General features: G+C 35.6%; 1 protein-coding gene across 1 annotated transcript; it reads left to right on the forward strand.

The window, feature by feature from the left end:
- The first annotated feature begins 2,908 nt into the window (after positions 1-2,908).
- Positions 2,909-15,774, forward strand: LOC144422803 (uncharacterized). The gene is made up of 6 exons (XM_078112643.1): positions 2,909-2,993; positions 7,290-7,372; positions 8,888-8,986; positions 13,287-13,385; positions 14,059-14,157; positions 15,638-15,774. The coding sequence occupies exons 2-6, from the start codon at positions 7,327-7,329 to the stop codon at positions 15,772-15,774; spliced, it is 480 nt and encodes a 159-aa protein (XP_077968769.1). The 5' UTR covers positions 2,909-2,993; positions 7,290-7,326.
- Positions 15,775-16,587: the final 813 nt, after the last annotated feature.

Below are 16,587 nucleotides of genomic sequence, written 5' to 3' on the forward strand. Positions count from 1 at the left end.
CTTCTGGGGACGAAACCAGTTTGGTCCTCAGTCAATCTAGCATATTAATTGCACTAAAGATTCTTCTATTTATTTTTCTCTTTGATATAACTTGGCATGAATAATTTCTTTTAATTAAAATGTCTCGAACAATATTTACTATTAATATTCAATTTGAAAATTGAAATGTTCCGTCTCTTGAAAACTTTCATGTTGACCGGGCTGAATATAACCACATTCAGCCGAAGAAAAGAAGAATAAAAATAAAGAAGTTTGTTCTGAGTTTCCATTAATGCTGGTGATATATGTTACTTAGGTAAATTATCACACGTATTTCTAAGTGTAAAAACCAACTTTCACGTTCCTCCCGTTTCCTCATCTTAAATGTGTTCGCTGTTGTTTTGTGTACCTTTTTGTGCGATAATTAAGGTAATCATTATTTCTTGTTTTCGTAACGCCAGTCATTAGTTCGTAGAACGATTAAGAGTTGGTTCGGCTTGAACCCGAAAAATACATCAATCGATGTTGTCAAAGGTTTTCACACTTATAGGTTAGATTGATATAGTCAACGGGTGGATAAACTTCGGAAAAACTTTAACACTGGCGATCTGTAATTGTAATAGTATTGTGTGTATATTACAGTGGTCGATCGCATATCCATGCTTGATCTTGTATAACTCGACTAACAATGCATATTCGATGAAAGTGTCGCAGTCATAATTGTATAATCTGATGCCAAATAAAGCCTCAAATGGCGGATCAGTGTCAAGAGCAACCTTCGGTACCAAGTATTACGGGTGAGATATCTTGAATTTTAAGAGTTTCAAGCGTTAAGTGCGAAGCAGCATTTGTAAATATTTCATAAGTTAGTGTCAACACACACAATGCCTGATATCAATCCCAGTTGATTTATTACTTGGTACTTTACTCTACAGTCAACGGGTTGACGCGCCTCTCAAAAACTTTGACAATGGCCACGTGTGTTTGTGATAGCTATGTGTGTATATTCCTGTGGTCGATTGCATGGTCATGCTTGATCGTGTATAATGCGACTAACAATGCGTATTCAATGGAAGTATCAGATTCCATTACCTCCCTGACAATTTCCGTTTGGGCGAATATTCGGGTGCATTCCAGAATGATTGATGGCAGCGATCGTGCATAGTAACGCACGCGGGGATTCCGGCAAAACAATGCTTTCAAATTTTTGTAGTTAAACTTAGAAGTGTGTTTGGGTCTTTCATGGCCTTTGTTTCGCCCCATTTTTTTGTGATATCAAAATCTTCTCCGGCAACTATCTTACTGTTCTTTGATTGTAGAATAATTCTATTGTGAAGGTACCAAGTCGTCTTGTGGTAATCCCTATTATAAGGGTCCCGGCAACGGCTTCAACTTTCTTCCTTATTTAATTCACTTTATTGAGGCAGTCTGCAATTCCAAGAGGCCAAGATAATAGAATCTATATAATGTGTTACGGACCAGTCGGATAAAATGATCACGGTTGTTAGTGGCATTCGTATCAATTTGTTAAACGCGCTACGTTAATATTTGTATATGATAGCCTCACACGTTATAGGTTTTCATAGAAATCTTGGCTTCCGTCATATCTCAACTCTATTTCCTCATATGAATTGAGTCATTCCCTACGTCACAGCAAAGACAACGCCCGTGCTTACTTCAGGCTGTAGCAGGCAATGGAATTGATAAATATTGGGTTATTCGAACTTGCGTAGTTACAATGTCCAAGGTTTGGGCTCGTTCGGCCTAAGGTAGGAATTCGGGTTTTAGCACAAAATCGTTTAAGTTATAACTAACTTCCATGAATGCAAGAGGCAAGATAGGGGGTGAATTCAATTTTCAGTTTTTAAAATTTTGATTTACAAGAATGTGGCAGCGAGCCTAGGAACCGTTCGTCCTATAGCAGTGGTTCTCAACCTTTTACGCTCGTAGCCCCCTTCCGCAGGCTTTTTTGCACTCGTGACCCCCCTGTTCAACATTCTAATAAAATTGACGTGTTAGATTGTATTATGTATTTACGACCTTTTATGGAATCCAAAAACAAACCACGGGCAAAAAAGTCAAAGCTTTTTAGTATACAATCAATGGGAATCTTGCGCTTGGGACTGTCTAACTAGGTTCCTTATATTAGGCACCGTCTTTGATATAGCCAGGCAATTGTCACTGTCAACATCAGGATGGTTCCCAGATTTTGCTTTGTTAGTAACAAGATCAGAATAAATAGATTCGCACAGATAGGTTCTGGCAAATTGAAGTAGCAATGAAGAAGCTTTCTTATTAAGTAGTAGGTAAGAATCGCAAAGGGATAACCAGAAACTCGAAAAGTCTTCATCGCTTTATTTCAAAGCAAACTTGTTAGCATACATTTGCAGCGATGTCATCAACGAAGCCAAAGCTAACGTAACTGTTGTTCATTTTGGTATTTTGGGCATTGGGAATTTACATATATTCTTCTGCAGTAATAATATAATAATATCAACGGTGATCTGGCAGTCTAGCAAAACTGCCCGTCTGCAGGTTAGATGGCCTATTAACAAACTATTCTGATTAGTATATTCAAAATTCCATTATGATCAAACGCACAAGAAAGTGAATACACCTTGTGACTGAGATAACAAAACTGAGTTGAACAGGAATTTTTATTTTAAAGGAAAGTATGCGATTGAAGTCGTTTTATGATCAATTATTAGTCTTGTGTCGTGGTACCCCTTGAACTGCTTCGTGGCCCCCTTGGGGGGCCACCGGCCCCCGGTTGAGAACCACTGAATATAGTATACAATAGATGCGAACGTAAATAAATGAGATGAGTTCTTTAATTAAAAACAATTTTTTTTGGCAATCTTAGGTGCCTGGTGCTACAATCTCCCTTATTCTACTTATGATAATCAGCTATGTAACAATCTTCTTTCTCAGTCATAGTTCTATAATCTGATGAGAAATATAGCCTTCAATGGCGGATCAGTGTCAAGAGCAACATTCGGTGCCAAGTATTACGGGTGAGATATCTTGAATTTTAGATGAAATTTCTAGCGTTCAGTTTGTGAGAGCCTTTGTAAATATTTCATAAATAAATCAGTGTCAACACAAACAAGGCCTAATATCAATCACGAAGTAGAGACGAGAAGAGATTTGGAGCCAAAATCGGATTAGAGTCGTCACTTTTGAAATTTGAATCGATATCGAGTTAACATCATTATTCCCTAGACCTTATTCAAGTCCGTTTTCACTAAATGGCGACTATAGAATGTACTTCATAAAACTCGATAAAGTAATATCTGGCCAAAACTAAATGAGAAGAGGTTTAAAAACACATACAGGTGATTATCAGGAGTCTTGTTAAATAAATTTAATTTTAACTGCGCTATCGATCACACCGCGAAAACTACACTAATGAGCGCCTTTATATTTATCGGATTAGGCAAATTCGTGTGATAGGTGAAAGCATCGAGTCGAATCTTTCGAATCCATGACGTCATGACGGAAACACAGAAAAACACGTTTCAGAATGTATAACAAAACACTGCCCGCTCGTCCACGTAGATCCTGTTTCGTATTTTCTTGCAAAGCGGTGTGACAAGTAGCTGTTGAACTATTTAGAAAGCTTGTTCCTATATAATATATTCATATTTTTGTTGCCGTGATAAACGATTGTCGATTTGTCCATCGTTCGCTTTTCAGTCCGCCAACTTTCGTCTTCTAGCACGGCTAACTTTTCGTAACTTTCCGAATCAAAAAACATCAAAATTATTGAACGCCAATCTCAAAAAAACTTCGAAACTGGTTTCGATACCTCTCCGTAATTGTAGTGAACTATAGCGGCGGGTCAATACCTGCAAAAAGATTTGCTCGCATTTATAATGTCACGTATCTGCTTTTGTTACTGATGTTCAATTTGCTTAGGTTACTGATATGGTATCAGCATAGCAAGAAAATCTATTTGGGGGCAATACCTTAGCTCACTTGCTTTAGCGTGAAGTAATCAAAGAAATATATAATCAGTAAAATTCGAGTTAGTAGTTTTTTTCATCAAAACATATTGCAATATATAGAGAAGTAAGACATGGGTGCGCTATATCCCCCTGCTTATATTTACTTATTGCAAAAGTTTTAGCCTGCAATACCAGGTGCGATAAAGAAAGTGAAACTATTATCTGATGATAGAACTGCATTGGTCAGTATTTTTAAGTGTATATCTGATTCTGCATGTGCAAAATATGATATAGCCGTAGGAACGAACCGGAACTTATAAATGTGCTATTCTTCTTTCTGGGGAAAACAGAATTGTCAACATTAGCCAATATCAAGGTATATCTGTTGTAAATACCAATTTAGGAATATTGTGCATTCCGAAAGGTAAATAAAATATTAATAAATAATTTAAACATCAAATTTATGGAGGATCTTACTTATAAAACTAGAATGGGCTATTAGATTGATTTCAATAAAACTTGACAAAGTTTGCAGAATATTTCATCCAACATTCCAATGGTGTATTTGATACAGGGTCTTTTGAAAATTTGTTTAAATTTATTTTGTTTTTCTTATTTTCGTAACGGCAGTCATTAGTTTTTAGAACGATTAGAAGTTGGTTGGGGTTGGACCCGAGTGATACAACAACAGATGTTGTTAAAAGGTTTCACCACTTATAGGTCAGGTAGTCAGTGTTTGGTACAACCAACTAGTTGACAAGCTTTGGAAACTTTAACACCGGCCATGCGTGATTGTAATAGCTTTTTGTGTATGTTTCTGTGGTCGATCGCATGGCCATGCTTGATCTTGTATAATTTGACTAATAATGCGTATTTAATAAAAGTATCAGATTCCATTACTTCACCGACAATATCCGTTTGGGCGAATATTCGTGTGCATTCTAGCGTGATTGATGGCAGCGATCGTGTATATCGGAATTTCGGTAACACTTGGATAGTTTTTTCTGTTTTTGATGATGCAGGAGTTTTGGAATTACGATTTAAATGTTAAAAAGATCGGTTTTAGTCGATTAAGGGTGAACCGTACCTGGGTCTTGAGCTTGGACAAAATCTCGTTGAAATGTCTGTAATTTGTAGCGGATCAGATGGTGATTATCTGAGCGTATATTGCGTAATTATCTGCTGAGATATACTTATAGAGTTCAAATATCTGTTTACGAGTCTGGAATTAGTTTTTGCCGTAAATTTTCGACGTCTTAGAGACGCATGCAAAAGTAAATATTCGTATTTTAATTGCAGGTCTGCCCCTATGTATCGTTATCATAATATTAAAACGACCATGTCATTGGGATAAATATTACTTTACTCTTCATTAATACTTGGATAATAGCTTTCACATTTTTGCAGTTGAACTTAGAAGTGTGTTTGGGTCTCTCGTGGCCTTTGTTTTGCCCCATTTTATGTGATATAAAAAACTTCTCCGGCAACTGTCTTTCTGTTCTTTGATGGTAGAATAATTGTATTGTAAATGTTCCAAGTTCGTCTTGTGATAATCCTTATTATAAGGGACCCGGCAACCTCTTCAACTTTCATCCTTATTTATTTCACTTTATTAGGGCAGTCTGCAATCCTGACGATAATGGAATCCATATAATATGCTACGGACCAGTCGGATAAAATGATCAGTAATCAGTAGTTTATTTTCTCACCATACTAAATGCACACTTGATATACAAATTGCAATAAATAAATAAAAAGGCATTTCAGGGTGAGGGGAGCCGCGAGAAACCAAATTTGGTTATCGAGCAGCGGCACCCATAAGCAAGTCTAACAAGGAAATAATAACAAAAAAAAAGTCGAACTGTGTATATACAGTATCATATATACGTTAATTTGAAAATAAATATAAATAAGTCAAGGCATTCCAAACAGGTAACCACGGTTGTTAGTGGCATTCGTATTAATTTGTCAAACGCGCTACGTTAATATTTGTATATGATAGCCTGACACGTTATAGGTTTTCATAGAAATCTTTGCTTCCGTCATATCTCAACTCTATTTCCTCATATGAATTGAGTCATTCCCAACGTCAAAGCAAAGACAACGCCCGTGTTTACTTCAGGCTGTAGAGGGCAATGGAATTGATAAATATTGGGTTATTCGAACTTGCGTAGTTACAATGTCCGAGGTTTGGGCTCGTTCGGCCTAAGGTAGGAATTCGGGTTTTAGCACAAAATCTTTCAAGTTATAACTAACTCCCATGGATGCGAGAGGCAAGATGGGTGGTGAATTTAATTTTCAGTTTTTGAAATTTTGATTTACAAAAATGTGGCAGCGAGCCTAGGAACCGTTCGTCCTATAGCAGTGGTTCTCAACCTTTTACGCTCGTAGCCCCCTTCCGCAGGCTTTTTTGCACTCGTGGCCGCCCTGTTCGTCATTCTAATAAAATTGACGTGTTAGATTGTATTATGTATTTACGACCTTTTATGGAATTTAAAAACAAACCACGGGCAAAAAAGTCAAAGCTTTTTAGTATACAATCAATGGGAATCTTGCGCTTGGGACTGTCTAACTAGGTTCCTTATATTAGGCACCGTCTTTGATATAGCCAGGCAATTGTCCCTGTCAACATCAGGACGGTTCCTAGATTTTGCTTTGTTGGTAACAAGATCAGGAAATATAGATTCGCACAGATAGTTTGTGGCGAATTGAACTAGCAATGAAGAAGCTTTCTTACTAAGTAGTGGGTAAAAATCGAAAAGGGATAATCAGAAACTCGACAAGTCTTCTTGCTTGATTTCAAAGCAAACTTGTTGGCATACATCGGCAGCGATGCCATCAACAAGGCCAACGTAAATGTCGTTCCATTTTCGTGTTTTGGGCATTGGAAATTTACATATAGGCTTCTGCAGTAATAATATAATATCGACGGTGATCTCGCAGTCTAGCGAAACTTCCCGTCTGCGGGTTAGATGGCCTACTAACAAACTATTCTGATTAGTATATTAAAAAATTCATTATGATCAAACGCACAAGAAAGTGAATACACCTTGTGACTGAGGTAATGAAACTGATGTAAACGAGGATTTTTCTTTTAAATGAAAAGTATGCAAACGAAGTCGCTATATATTAAATTATTAGCCTTGTGTCGTGGCCCACGTGAACTGCTTCGTATCCCCCTTGGGGGGTACCGGTCCCCGGTTGAGAACCACAGTCCAATAGTATGCAATAAATGCAAACGTAACTAAACGAGATAAGTTCTTTAGGTAAAAACAATTTTTTTTGGCAATCTTAGGTGCCTGATGCTACAGGCTCCCTTATTCTACTTATGATAATCAGCTATGTAACAATCTTCTTTCTCAGTCATAGTTCTATAATCTGATGAAAAATAAAGCTTTAAATGGAGGATCAGTGTCAAAAGCAACAATCGGTTCCAAGCATTACGGGTGAGCCTAGACTTTATCCAATTCCGTTTTCACCAAATGGCTAATAGGATATGTACTTCATAAAACTCGATGAAGTAATATCTGGCCAAAACTATATGATAAGAGGTCTGAAAAACAGATATAGGTAATTATCACGAGTCTTGTTAAATAAATTTAATTTCAACCGCGCAATCGATCACTTCGCGAAAACTACATTAATGACTTGCACAAGTCCTCTATTTTTTCGAATTCGGCAAATTCGTGTGATAGTTGAAAGCATCGAGTCGAACTATCCGAATCCGTGAAATCATGACGGAAACATAGAAAAACACGTTTAAGAATGTTTAACAAAACACTGCGCGCTCGTCCACGTAGAACCCATTTCGTATTTTCCTGTAAATCGGTGTGGTGAGTAGATGTTGGAACTATTTTAGGAAACTCGTTTTTATATACCTTCTCCTGTTTTGTTGCCATGGTACAAAAAGGAATGTCGATTTTCTTTTCCACCGCTTGCTTTTCAGTTCACCGACTTTCGTCTTTTAGCATGGCTAACCTTTCGTAACCGTCCCAACCAGAAAACATCAAATTCATTATAAGTCAACGTCAAGAAACATATTTTGTTTTCGCTAGGGATGTGAAAATAGTAAAGACGGGGATTCAATATCTCGATCTCCTTACATTCCTATAAAAATGCATAGTAATGTAGATTTAATCTAAATAATAGATTGATAACAGGATTCGAATTGTGCGCCAATTTCTGCATTCTAAATATTTTATTTATTAATTAGAGAGTGGTGTTTTCTATCGTTGCGTGGCTACGCGAAGATCTCCTATAATTTTTAGCATTTGTTCGAAGCAAACACAATCGCAATAGACATCAGCTTGCTTAGACATCACAGCTTGCTCGGCGATGGAGAGTGTTCCTCGCTTATTGAGTTTTCGTTGCAACATAATAATAGTTATTGGCGTCGATTGAATACCCACTGCCGTTCTACGATTACCCGATTGCAACAAACTTAAATATTTGCGAACATATCATGTCTCTGTTAACATTGAATGAATTTTCGAAGTAATGAAAATTAAAAAGTTGAACTAGAATACAATTTTAGTTATTTCAGAAATATCTTATCAACTAATTTGATATCAGCATAGCCAGTAAATACTCCATTGGGGCAATAACTCAGCTCACTTGCTTTAACCTTAAATATTCAAAAAACTCAGGGTGGGGAAATACCCTAATAATCAGAATTATTTAATAATCGTAAACTAAGAACCATTATTAAATCCTACGAGGTTATTTTCATACAAATCAATGTTTGGGAAATCACCAATGAGCTTCACTTGATCAAATACTAACTATATCATAATACAATAAACTTAATGTCAATTTTAAATTGATTTCACAACATCACCCAGGGTGTTGTAAAATGCTGAGCCACATTCTGATATTTACCCAAATGGGAAGTGCAAATTTCATGTTCTGAAGTCCGATTTAAAAATATAATAATTCATTTACAATTATTTTCTTTTTTGCAGAGACAAACATAACTGACTCTCAAATTCAAGAAGTTCAAGCTGAGCAGATTCATGAAGTTCATGCCGAGAAGGTCTTGCAGAATGTAACAAACATTGCCGGTAGGTTTGATTCCACAGAATTCCATAGAAAAAATCATCTGAAAATTGCCAAGAGCCCAACACTAGTGTTAGCAAATTGTTTGTCATAAAAAACATACTAGAATCACTATTCAAATCAGAACCTGCGGCCCGCCAAAGAATTATGTGCGGCCTGCGAAGCATTTAGTGTATGTTTGGCGTGAAGTTATAAAGGTTTAGGCACTGTGCAGAGAAATACGGAAGCGCCAGTATCATTAATATTACTGTCAACGCTGTTTCCAATACATCTTGTTATCATAGACCATCGATACGTTCAACGATGGATCAAAATAACCATTGTCTTAGGCCTCAGCATATATTCTTGGTCTTATTGGCAAACGCATAGGGATAAATACAAGTAAATACTTTGTGAAAATGTAATGTTGTGGTGCACGATATACGGGATATTTGAAAGTAATAGAAAGTATATACCGTAACTCTATCTCAATGATTGAAACAATGGAAGATCTTGAATGAATGCCTACATTTTGAAAAACGGTTGATCGTTACAGAATGTATTTATTTATAATTTCCGTACCCGAAGATCTTTTGTACAAAGACCCCACCACTAATGCAAAAATGTGAGATTTGAAAATAACGCCGAGCCACGTTTTAAAATATGAAATTGGTAATTATTCAGTGGATTTGAAAATTTGAATTTCCAGCGCAATCGGCATTATTAGCCCTAACCCTAACTGGATTATTGTAATTTTTTTAAGCGGTGGCCGTGGTGTTTCAGGCGAGCACTTGAGAAATAGGCCTACTTTTTTGACGAATGATGGTTTTTCTGTTAAGTGATGTATTCGATCCACGGCTGATACGAGCAATTCAAGTGTTTTGTCATATTAATTTAATTGTGCTCACAGAATCTCCCTGTTGCGAAAAATCGGTTTTCCATATATCACTGTGAGAAAGATCCCAGGATGAAATATTTTATCCAATTCATTAATCTATAACTGAAAATTCTCAACTGAATATATACATACTCTATGATAATTTAATGAATTGAGTATCAATATCAGAAAGAAATCTTCACTCAGAAAGGAATCTTCCAGCAGTACCTTCAGAATTATCCATTCAATGCCCCAACAATAATTTCTAATCCTTTCCCACCTAGTCTGCTCATCTTGGGTGAGATCAGTTTAAGTGGGATGGTGAGGCTATAACTTGACTCAGAACTGCTTAGTCAAATTGTTAAGTTCCAGTCTGTAATGAAATGCTTTAATTTTGTGACAAGTTTGTGTGTATGTGTTCTCGTATACATTCTTACCTAATACTGACAGTCCGGCTTAGAGATAGGTATTCTCTCATATAAAAATTGATTGAATTAAATGCGATTCTACTTTGATGTCCAGGTTTAAAATTGAACACTGTCACAATTTTGGATGTCTTTTGATAACGAATACTCATCGCTAAGTAATTGAGCAATCAAACTGTTGTCCATATTTTCAACCAGTTACTTATGCGTTATGCGAAAAAACAGTTTATTTAACTAGCTTTAATCAAATCGAAGCAAAGAAATTGACAGCATGCCGCTGCAGAGCTACGTGTTGTATAAACTTCTTTGGTGCCTCGTCTGTAATCCTATATTAGAAACGAAACAGCAGCAAAATTCTCACTAGAGTTAATTGTGTTGGTATATGATTTGGCATGTACATCACTTTTATGTGTGTTTTTCTTAGACATAATGGGTGCCCACGACTGCATTTTATTACGCAAATATATGGTATTATTTTATGTTTTACCCATTTCAATTTTTGGCCGATACATTATTTGATAGTTTTTCTTCATGTGAAATGTTTTAAGTGTGCGTTTATTGTCTAGAAAATATTGAGGGCCCCACATTGCATTATATATCGCAAATATATGTTAGTATTTTTGTTCCAGTCACTTCAATTTTTTGCTGGTCCACGAGTACATTTAATTGATTTTTACCGGTCCGCCAGGGTGAAAAGGTTGGGAACCGCTGTGTCAGGTTATGTAAAATGTCAACATTCAACTTCAAGTGCGAACCTTAGGGGTTAACTCATCTATTCTCCTCACTGAGGAATAGCGGCTAAAAAAATCCAGCCTTCAGATACCTATATCAATGACTCCATGATACGAAATATATTTGTTTGGGTATTCCCTGCTTTTTTCATATACTGGGCTGTCCCAATAATGTATCATAACAGGATGGATTAATGACATGGCATACCATCCTCTTATGGTTACCAGGCACGGGGTTATTTCCAGAATTGAAAGAATCTAAACATTACCCAACAGCCCAACACGTGTGTTTGCAAATTGTTTGTCATATAACACAACCTAGAACCACATTTCAAATCACTGCTTGATATTATCATAAAAATCTTGCAACTGTAAGTGACCTGCAATGTACAAAAATATTTTCTAACTTCCTCAGACAGGTCTAATACAGGGTTTTCTGAACTTTTTGATTGTATCAATTTCTGTGACTAACCAATGAGGAATAATATTGTTTCAATTAAAACAAGAATGTGCGATCTTTAATACAGGAGGGCCAGATAGAAATAACTGGGTGAATCCATGGGCCACACCTTCCCTTAACATAGGCTTTATAGTAGTTGCAGGCAAAAAAAATGGTTATTTGTTTCATGACTTGCATTTTTCACACAAGCTAGCTGTTGAAGCATAAAGTCACTTGGATTTTATTGCAGATCACTTTCCACATGCATAATGTTATCAGGTTTTATATTTATTTGGTAGTTTTGAATAATTGACATATCGTCATAATTAGCAGCATAATCACATAATATAGATTATTCAGATATAAGGACTTTTCAAAAATTTCAAAGTATTTTTTTTATCTTAGCGGATAGATTTGGCTTGGGCTTTGGAAAGTGTTTCCAAAACTACCATGGTATCTTTCTATAGTTTGTCATTGGCTTCATAATAATCGACTTTTATTTTCATCAGAAATCGGGGTGTATAAATATATTTTCTAATTTTTTCTATCAATATGTCCCCCTCAAAAGGATATTTTCTGTTTGCTACTGTCTTGACATTGCCCCACCATTAATTATCTAATCTGATTGCTTCGACTCTGATTATCTTAGTTAAGAGTCATAAAACTTTCTTTTCTCAAAATAAATTAGTGAGTCATTCCTTACCAGTACTTGTATAGAAAGAGCCTTGCTCATTGATTACTCGTCTTGTTCCCCTCTAGGCTTTAAAATTCTGTGACATGTCTGTGTGTATATGTTCTGGTTGACACAACCCTCCCTCTGTACATTGTTACTTAATACAGACAGGCAGGCTTTCAGATGGTTATTTCCAAATGTAAGTTGAATGAACGGAACAGCTGTGGTTGTTGGTATCGTGAGATAAAAGAAAGATGTACACTCATCCCATTTAGTTAGTTTTAGTGGTTTCATTCAATGAATATCGAATACATTATTACTTGTCGATCTTAAGATCAGCCTATTGATTTTGGATGAATTATGTCGTGTAATTAGCGAGTTATTAACTAATTAGTGATGAAGAGATCTGGGTTTTTGCAAATCGAGAGAACGATTTTTACAAAGCGGGAGATTTTTGAGACGCGCTGAATGTGTGTGTGCGATGCGCAAGTTTTCACGCTAGTGAACCAGAGCGAAGGATACACACCGCTAGATCGAATCTCGTGATTAATCTTTAAGCATTGTCCCTATCCATCTTGTAACTTTGACATCGTCGCGATGCGATTTGAAAAATTTTACGCTGTTGAGTCAGAGCGAAGGATACACGCCTCGAGATCGTATCTCGTTACTTAATAATTACACTTGAAGCAAATCCATGTCCCTCTTTCAGGTTCGGGGGTGCAGAATTCCTCACCAAAATATCGCTAGGCTGTGTTTGGATAGCCATTGCAACCCGGGTTAGCGCCGTTGTATTTGACACAAAATATAGGATTGGAAAATAGGGTATTGGCTGGAAACTAATCGAAACAATCAAGTTCGGATTTGCAGAATTCTTCATAAAAGTATTTCCTCGAGTAGTATTTCGACGACGACGTGGGGAGTTGGCTATTGTTTCCTACATTTTTGATATTGACTGAAAACTAATCGAAACAATCTAATTCGGGTTTGCAGAATTTTTCGAATCAAAACCGTAGTTTCTGTTTTGGGGGATCCCCTAACTTTCGATCGATAAGTCTTCGGTCTCTGAACGATATTCTCGTTTTGATATTCAACAAAATGGGGATGTGAAAATAGCACAATTTTCATTCTATTACCAGATTTAAAAATGTAATATTCCATTTACAAATTATTTCTTGTTACAGAGAAAAATATTACTGACTCTCAGATTCAAGAAGTCCGAGCTGAGCAGATTCATAAGGTTCATGCTGAGAAGGTCGTGCAGAGTGTAACAAACATTGATGGTAGGTTGGATACCAGAGGATTTCGAGGGTTGAAATAGTCTAAACATTACCCACAGCACAACACATGTGTTAGCAAATTGTTTGTCATATGACACAAACTAAAATCAGCTTTTAAACCAATGCTTGGTTGGCATTGCAGGTTAAACCAATGCTTGGTTGGCACTATGCCACGGCGTAATCTCATCATGATTTATGTCTATTTTAAGTTTGGATTATGTCGCCCCACCATTAAGTTTAATCACATACTATTAATAATTTTGATATGATTAAACTTCTGAAATTCAAATTTTCTTATTAACAATAATATATAGACTTTAATGAAAAAGAGTTTAGTATCTTGAGGATACTCAAATTTGTGCTGAAGGTTCTTGACTGCTCATTTCCCCATGTTGGTTCACATAAACCTTTGTCAGTTACGGCTTTTCATACCAACATTAAAAAATAATTCCCGAATACGCAAATTTTTTTGTCACTGATTTTCTATTGTGATATTAAATTATCATGTATTCTCGTCTAATAAAATCATTTTCCGTATTTCTAACTAACAAATATCGCTATCCAATCAAACATGAATTTGGAGATTATAAGATTATGTACATTACGCATTAATACCATTAATACGCATTAATTTGAAAGTTTAATATTTCAAGTACAAATTATTTTATTTCTACAGAGACAAGCATAACTGACTCCCAGATTCAAAAGATTCGAACTGAGCAGATTCATGAAGTTCATGCTGAGAAAGTCGTACAGAATGTAACAAACATTGATGGTAGGTATGTCTCCAAAAATAAAACATCTGAATATTACCTACTAACCGACATTTTATTAACAAATTGTTTGTTATAGAAAACAAACTTGAACCACTTTTAACTCAATGCTTGGTATCTAATGCAGGGCTCCATGCTAATTGCATAACGTTATCATGTATTCCATCTATTTGTAGTTAAGGAATAATTGACATATCGTCATAACATGCAGATTGAATTTATATTATAGATCAGTGGTTCCCAACCAAGGTGTCAGACCCACAAATATTTTACAATTTTATTGTAATATTTTACAAACGACTTGTTTGCTATGAATTCTATCTTAATCAGCTGCGGTAAAAATAAATTTGTTTATAGGCAAAAAATTTAAAACGAGAAACAATGGAAATCAATTCTTAAGGCTTTGGGTTGACCAATCCCTGAACCAACTAAGGTCCCCCACTTCAAAACATTTTTACCACCATGACATCTTATTTGTTGACACCACGCATTAATTTGTCGATAAATATGTTGTTTCCAACCTTTTTTTTTATTGAATTCCTCACTTTACCTATTTTGGATCCCTCCCTCTCTATATGAATAAGACTCCTTTATTTATTTGTTCTTTAATGAACCGCTTTCTAATGCAATGCTCAATTTTGTACAGTTCAAGTGATTTATTTAAAAAAAACTAAATCAATATTTGTTCTGCACAGTATGTACGCAATGCGAAGGGCTTATGATATATAGGTAAAAAAAAACGATATTTCTTCCGTATAACGGAAAAATATCTTACTTGGGCAGATTTCTTCTTCGATTGGGAAGCATTTCCATAAATGGCTAATTTTGCCAATTGTGTGTTAGATTAGACAAAAAATACTTTGTGGTCGGGACAGGTGGCAGCTTCAAAATTTCATGCTGAAATATAATATTTCAAATGCAAATATTTCATTTTCACATTAGTGTTGCGTGTAGATTGCGTAAATGTAAGGGCCCTCGTATTGATCTTCTACTATAAATTTAATTCTCAATAAGGAAATTTAGAATCTGCATTTTATTATCATATTTTCCTGTACCGCCCAAGCCGATTTTGACTTCTGGTACTTGCTTGTAGAAAAATTAAGTTTTGAAAATTGACCTAACGGATGAAAATACGTTACTCATCAGATAGTAGTGATAATGCACCCAAAGAAAATTATAAAACCAAATAATTTTCGGAATACTGGGATAAAATAAACAATTGATAGTACTTGTATATGGATTGATTCAAGATAACTAGATTGAAGGCACTGAAGCTTAATATCCTTTTTTTGTGGTTGGTATCGCAAGATTGGAGAAATATGTATGCTCAGCCCATAGAGTTAATTTCTGTGGTATCATTCATTGAATATGACTTACATTATTTTGGTATTTAACCAAACGGAGATTTGAAAATAGCACAATTTTTACCTCATTCCCAGATTTAAAAATATATTATTTCAATACAAACTATTTCATTTTTAGAGACAAACATAACTGACTCCCAGAATCAAGAAGTTCGAGCTGAGCAGATTCATGAAGTTCATGCAGAGAAGGTCGTACAGAATGTCACAAACATTGATGGTAGGACGGTTTCCACAGAATTTCCAGAGTTGAAATAACTTAAACATTTCCCACAACCCAACACATGTGTTAACAAATTATATGTTATAAAACACAAACTAGAACCAATTTTTATATCAGTGCTCGGTATACATTGAACAGGCACTATGCTACTTGCCTAATTTTATCGTTATTCATACCTGTATAATATTAATTTACATCAATTAATACATTAATATTAATTACATAATATTTCACTAAATTACAATGAATTTGTCTCATTTCACTGATGCTCATGAAAATCTTGTAACTGCAAGTGCCCTGAGATGTACAAAAAATTTCCAGAATTTAATCAGATAGGTATAACTCAGGGTTTCTCAAACTTTTTGATCCGCGGACCTCGATTTAAGAATTTTACTTTTGACAGAGTTCCGTCCTATGCCATATCAATTTTTGTGCCTAACCAACGAGCAAGAATATATAATATATACACATAATTATCAGCTTTTATTTCTTCAATTCACACCAACACTCTCATTGGCTTGGACAAATTAAAGTGGCTTTCACTTCTTTATGGAAGGAATGTGGAGGATTGCTAGATCACTGAATTTCGTGTCAATAATTTGTTGAAATGTATACATCCCTAATATTCCATATCACCCTTATTATGGGACACTCTGAAGGATGTGTTCTTGTAGAACTTTGGGAACTGTCGTTGCATTGTCCGTACCATTGATTTTCAGATCCCTTACCTTTCATTCTGTTTATCTAGAATTAGTATAAGTTATGGTAAGCCAAATCGTAGCTAACTTGCCTGAACCTAAGATAAACACAATCAAGTATAATATAAAAATCATGTGTTATCGTCCAAT

Source organism: Styela clava, chromosome 5 (genome assembly GCF_964204865.1).
Source record: "Styela clava chromosome 5, kaStyClav1.hap1.2, whole genome shotgun sequence".
Lineage (NCBI taxonomy): Eukaryota > Metazoa > Chordata > Ascidiacea > Stolidobranchia > Styelidae > Styela > Styela clava.